At 42.9% G+C, this 6000-nt stretch overlaps 1 protein-coding gene across 6 annotated transcripts in view; it reads left to right on the top strand.

The window, feature by feature from the left end:
- Nucleotides 1–574: 574 nt before the first annotated feature.
- ANKRD45 (ankyrin repeat domain 45) overlaps nt 575–6000 on the top strand; it is a 47729-nt gene continuing 42303 nt past the window's right edge. Inside the window, exons 1-4 of one of the 6 annotated variants that reach the window (XM_045048826.1) lie at nt 586–631; nt 1061–1170; nt 1318–1438; nt 5381–5750. In XM_045048826.1, the coding sequence (XP_044904761.1) occupies nt 1349–1438; nt 5381–5750 (460 nt within the window). In that variant the 5' untranslated portion in view covers nt 586–631; nt 1061–1170; nt 1318–1348. Of the gene's footprint in view, nt 632–723; nt 745–1060; nt 1171–1317; nt 1439–5380; nt 5751–6000 lie in introns of those variants that run through there. The other 5 variants (XM_045048827.1, XM_045048828.1, XM_045048829.1 and 2 more) reach the window with 5 other exon arrangements.

Raw genomic sequence — 6000 nt, 5'->3', positions numbered from 1 at the left:
TTTTGTGCTCGCTGCACAGCCCCTGGAGGGGCTGCTTGGAATTCTGTGTCTTCCATCCCTCAGACCTTCCCCGGGAGTTTCTGAGAAGAGATCCTGGGGTCTGGCGGGTGTTTGGGATTCTGTGACCCCATTCTCTCAGGTACAGGGAGCGGCATCAGCCATGGCAAGGCATCATAAGTGACTCAGGGCCTGGAGGCCGGGGCTTCCAGCAGCTGTTTGGGATTGTGTGGCTCGCATCTTTCAGACCTATCCCAGGAGTTTCTGATCTGAGACTGAAAGGGCGAGCCTATGCTGGCCGACTCCATCTTGTTCTGTGTCCTCCACCTTGAGTGACTATGTCCTAGACATGACCCCTTTCCCGGGAAAATCGCAGAAACCTCAGACCGCGCCTCCTCCCCTTGAGTAACCTCCTGCTCACCCGTTCAAACTTCCTGATCAAAACACGCCCAGCGACCTGCGTAACAGGACTCCGATCCTTACCCAGCCAATCGGCTGAGGCCACGACGCTTCCCCAGCCAATCGGCTGAGGCCACAGCCATTACCTCACCAACTGCCCCTAGACCCCTATAAAACCTTTGTGCTTTTGAAACTCGCTCTCTCTCCCTGGTATCTCACCACTGCGTCGGTGCAGGTAGGGGATTGAGCTCCAGCTAGCTAGAATAAAGGCTCTTTTGCTTTTGCATCGGACTCGGCTCCCTAGTGGTCTTTGGGGATCACGAATTCTGGGCATAACAAGACCACAGGGTTTGTTGGCATTTTGTGATTCTAGCTTGTGTCTCCCTTGGGATTTTGTGCTCACTGCACAGCCCCTGGAGGGGTTGCTTGGGATTCTGTGTCTCCCATTTCTCGGACCATCCCCGGGAGTTTCTGAGCTGAGACCCCAGGTTCTGGAGGCTGTTTGGGATTCTGTGACCCCTTTCTCGCAAGTACAGGGAGTGGCTTCAGCCATGGTGAGCCATGGTAAGTGACTCAGGACCTGGAGGCCCGGGGCGAGTAGCCCCGGGCCCCGAGGCCCAGGCTGAGCAGGGGCACTACCTATTCTGTGTTTCCAATCCCTCAGACCTTCCCCGGGAGTTTCTGAGCAGAGAACCCAGGATCTGGCGGGTGTTTGGGATTGTGTGACCCCATTCTCTCATGTACAGGGAGCGGCTTCAGCCATGGTAAGGCATGGTAAGTGACTCAGGGCCTGGAGGCCAGGGCTCTCAGCGACTGCTTGGGATTGTGTGTCTCCCATTTCTCAGAACTTCCCAGGGAGTTTCTGAGCTGAGACACCAGGGTCTGGACGCTTTTTGGGATTCTGTGACCCCATTCTCTCAGGTACAGGGAGCGGCTTCAGCCATGGTGAGCCATGGTAAGTGACTCAAGGCCTGGAGGCCCGGGGCGAGGAGGCCAGGGGCAAGCAGCCCAGGGCGAGGAGGCCGGGGCGAGCAGCCTGGAGGTAATAAATATCAAAATAACATACATGCAAGTATGCCCCATAATGCAATGTTCCCAGGACAAAGTATCCATTACTACTGAACAATAAGTTATGTGGTTACCCTACTAATAGAAATTATATATATATTTACATTTGGAAAATTGAAACGAGATATAAACTAATATATATAATACAAATAAAAATTATATGTACTAAGAATGCTGAGTGGCTCAGGTTAAGCATCTGACTTCGGCTCAGGTCATGATCTCTCAATTTGTGAGTTTGAGCCCCAAGTCGGGCTCTGTGCTGACAGCTCAGAGCCTGGAGCCTGCTTTGGATTCTGTGTCTTCCTCTCTCTCTGCCCCTCCCCTGCTCTCTCTCTCTTCTCTCTCTCTCTCTCTCAAAATTAAATAAACATTAAAACAATTTTTTTAAAAAATTATATATACTATATACCATATAACATATTAAATTATATGTAAGTATTTGGACAGGACACCTACCTCCTGGTCTAAGTTAGCTGTGCAAGCTAATGGCTGTGTGCATGCTTGCAATCCAGTTAGAAGGAATTACACTTTCCTAGAAGTTTCATACTATATCACTACTTACATCTTATGTGTACTATTTGTACATATGGCCACACCATGTTGCAAGGGAGACTGGGAAATAGTTGTATTCCAATATAAATATTGTTTTTTTTTTTTAAATGTGTGATTAAAAGAATAAAGAACAGGGCTCTATTCCTAAAGAAGGGGAGATCAGATTTGGGAGAAGACAGCTGTGTCTGAGTAATGTATCAGGGGCCCATATGATAACAAGGAGCCTAGAGATGAGCAGGAAACCAAGGCAGCTCTGGAGGGGCAGACTGCAAGAACCAAAGCAGGTACCCAGGAGGGAGTTTGATCAGTACACTCTTGTTGTCACTGTGTCGAATGACTAGCCTCATGTTCATATGTCCCATGTTCATATGTCCCAGAATCAAGATCCTGGTCACTTACATGTGAAAGCTAAAAAAAACTGAACTCACAGAGAATAGATGGGTGGTTGCCAAAGGTGGAGTTAGGGGTCGGTGAAATGGGTAAAGGGGGTCAAAAGGTATGTTCTGGGAATGTTCTGTACAGCACAGTGACTATAGCTAACAATACTGTATTGAATTCAATACAATACTGCATTGTATTTGAAAGTTGCTAAGAGATTAAATCTTAAAAGTTTGCATCACGAGAAAAAAGTTGTGTAATTCGGTCAGGTGATAGATGTTAACTTATTTTATAATCATTTTGTATTCATTTTATGATATATACACAGATCAGATTATTATGTTTTATACCTTAAACTAATACAATGTTATATGTCAGTAAAAAATGCAGCGATCAAAAAAAACAACACTAAAAGAAGTGTCAAGATCCTGGGACTGAGCAGCTGATTGGTCGAGCCTAATTTGTGTTCTTGCCTCCAAGCTTGTGCTGCGATGGAGAGGAGGAGGGTCTTGTATCTGGCCTTCATGGTGGGACGTTAGCCTTATCTTCCACTAGAATTCTCTCAATTGGGGTTCTCTAAGAATACGTGTGTGTGTGTGTGTGTGTGTGTGTGTGTGTGTGTGTGTGTGTGTGTTGGGGGTGGAGAGTTAGCTGATGAACCATTTCCACCTTTAAATTTCTTGTTATGTGAGAAAATAATCTTTTACTTTTAGAAGTTGATCTTACTATTTTTCTGTTATTTGTAACCAAAAAAAGCCTAACTTCAACAGCCTACAAGTATATACATTTAGTGAAGGTAGAGATTAGTGTAGGGCTATGTGAGATAGAGATGTTATTCTGCCTCAGTAGATTTCCCTTCCTTCTGACTTCTGAATGACCAAATCTTTCCCATTCTCTATGGCCCAGCTTAAATGCCATATTCTTTACTAAATATATGAAGCCATTTATCCCATTTCCTGTGTCTTCCCCCTACCCTCCCACCATAAACATGATCCTGAATCTTGTGTTGAATTTTGCTTTTCTTCTTTTTAAAAAAAAAAAAAATTTAATGTAAATTTCTGAAAGGGAGAGAGAGGGAGACACAGAATTTGAAGCAGGCTCCAGGCTCTGAGCTGTCAGCACAGAGCCTGACGCAGGGCTTGAACCCACGAACTGCAAGATCATGACCTGAGCTGAAGTCGGACGCTTGATTGACGGAGCCACCCAGGTGCCCCTTGCTTTTCTTCTTTTTTAAAAACTAGTGTTACTGAGTCTATTCACATTCCTAAAAAGTCCAGTTTAATTTTAATTGCTTTGAACTTTACAAAAATAGATCTTGATACATATAGTCTTTTGGATTTACTTTTTCCTACTAATATTGTGTTGCTAAGATTCACTCATATCGTTGTGTGCTTCAACTATTTATTTTTGTGTGACAAATTACCCCCAGACTTGGTAGCTTAAAACAGCACACGTTCTTTATCTCCCAGTTTCTCTGACTCATGAATCAGGGCACAACTTAGCTAAATCTTTTACTTTAGTGTCTCTCATGAGGCTACAGTCAAGGTGTTGCTTGGGACCACAGTTATCTCAAAGTTGACCTGGGGCAGATCCACTTCCAAACTCTATCAATGATTGTTGTCAGAGTTAAGTTCCTCATGGGCTAATGGATTCAGGACTTCCATTCCTTACTGGCTGTTGGCCAGAGGTTGCCCTCTGTTCCTTGAGAGGTGGCCCTGCCCATCATACGATGTGAGAAGAGCCAGGGAGAGAATACCAACAAGACCTAAGTCACAGTCTGTTATAACTAAATTATGGAAATAACATCCCATCACTGTTGCTGTATTCTCATTAGAAGGGAGTTGCTATATCCAGCCTGCATTCAAAGGGAGGGAATTACACAAGGGTATGAATACCAGGAGGCAGGGTGAGGGTCATTGGGAGCCGTGTTATAAGCTGACCACATGGTATCACCCTAATTTATTCATTTAACTACTATATATTATTTTGTGTGAATATGCCACAGTTTATGCTCCTGTTTGTGGGCTTTGTTTTTTTTTTCCTGCCTGGGATTTTTGTTGTTTTGAACAGTGATGCTACAAGCATTCTTTTTTTTTTTTTTAAATATTTTTAAAAAATGTTTATTTATTTATTTGGAGACAGAGGGGGAGAGAGAGAGTGCTAGCAGGGGAGGGGAAGAGAGAGAGGGAGAGAGAATCCTAAGCAGGCTTCATACTGTTAGCATGGAGCCGGACTTGGGGCTCAGTCTCCTGAACTGTGAGATCATGACCTGAGCCAAAATCAGGAGTATGATGCCTAACCAACTGAGCCACCCAGGTGCCCCTACAAACATTCTTATACATATGAAGAGGACTGTGCTACTGTTCTCTGAATCATTACCAATTTAATATGTGTTCTTCCAGAAGGAACACTAAGAATTCCATGATTAATTGTACCTGGAATTAATCTCATCCCTTCTGAACTACCATAGCATACTTCATGTCTTATGATACTTAACACTTGTTACCTTTTATCACACTTATTTTGTGCATGTGATATTTTCTCCTTTGAAATAGTCACTGAGGCCAGGAAATAAATTTGATTCTTCTTTGTAATTTACTTACTGCCTACATAGCACGTAGTGTATTAGTAAGCTTTCAGTAAGCATTACTGAGTGAATAATTCTGTCAGTGTCAGTACCTAATGTTTAAAGTTTTAATCTGGCTCCGATAATCCCACTATATTTCTCACTTTTCCCCAACATGGACCCTTGTTTAGGCAGGTGAGTCTCTTTAACATTCTTTTCAATTTCTCTTTCAATTGTTTCCTAATGAATCTAGCCCACGTTGATCTGTTTCTTCTTCTGTTCCTGTTGAATTTACTGTAATAATTATTTTCAGCCAGTTAAGTATTTTCATCCTATCTGTATTATCAGCTGACTAATGGAATAAACAAATACTGATTTGTTTGAGAGATTTCTATTACTTTTTTTTTTTTTTTGCCTCAGGTAATTTTGGAGTTAATGGAGCCAGACGGACCTCCAGAGTCAGAGAGTTCAGAAAGATCAATATTTTTCTCACAGCAAGAAGAAGAAGATGATGAAGAAGAAGGTGATGATGAAGGAGAAGCAAAAGAACCAGAAGAAACAGGCACCCTTAATCCTGTCTTACAACCTGCCCTCACAGGGGATGTAGAAGGTTTGCAGAAGATTTTTGAGGATCCTGAGAACCCTCATCATGAACAGGCCATGCAGCTACTCTTGGAAGAAGACATCATTGGGAGAAATTTGTTGTATGCAGCTTGCATGGCTGGGCAAAGTGATGTGATTAGAGCTTTGGCAAAATATGGTGTGAATCTGAACGAAAAAACCACCAGAGGTATTTTGTCTTTTTTCTCTCATCAGTATTACTTATGACTACCTAAAGATGCTATGTACTATATTTAAAGTTGGATGAATTTGCTTGCCTGCTTATATTTTACATATATACATATGCGTATATATGAAAATGTGGGTATCTGTGTACATGATGACATAGCTCAGTAGATAAGTATGTAGACTTCACTCATGATTAGCAGTGTGACTTGGGCAAGTTACCTAATGTTTCGGTGCTTCTGTTTCTTCATCTG

This window comes from Felis catus, chromosome F1 (assembly GCF_018350175.1).
Source record: "Felis catus isolate Fca126 chromosome F1, F.catus_Fca126_mat1.0, whole genome shotgun sequence".
NCBI lineage: Eukaryota > Metazoa > Chordata > Mammalia > Carnivora > Felidae > Felis > Felis catus.
The sequence above is the reverse complement of the archived record's forward strand: the minus strand, read 5'-3'. Positions and strand labels throughout refer to the sequence as shown.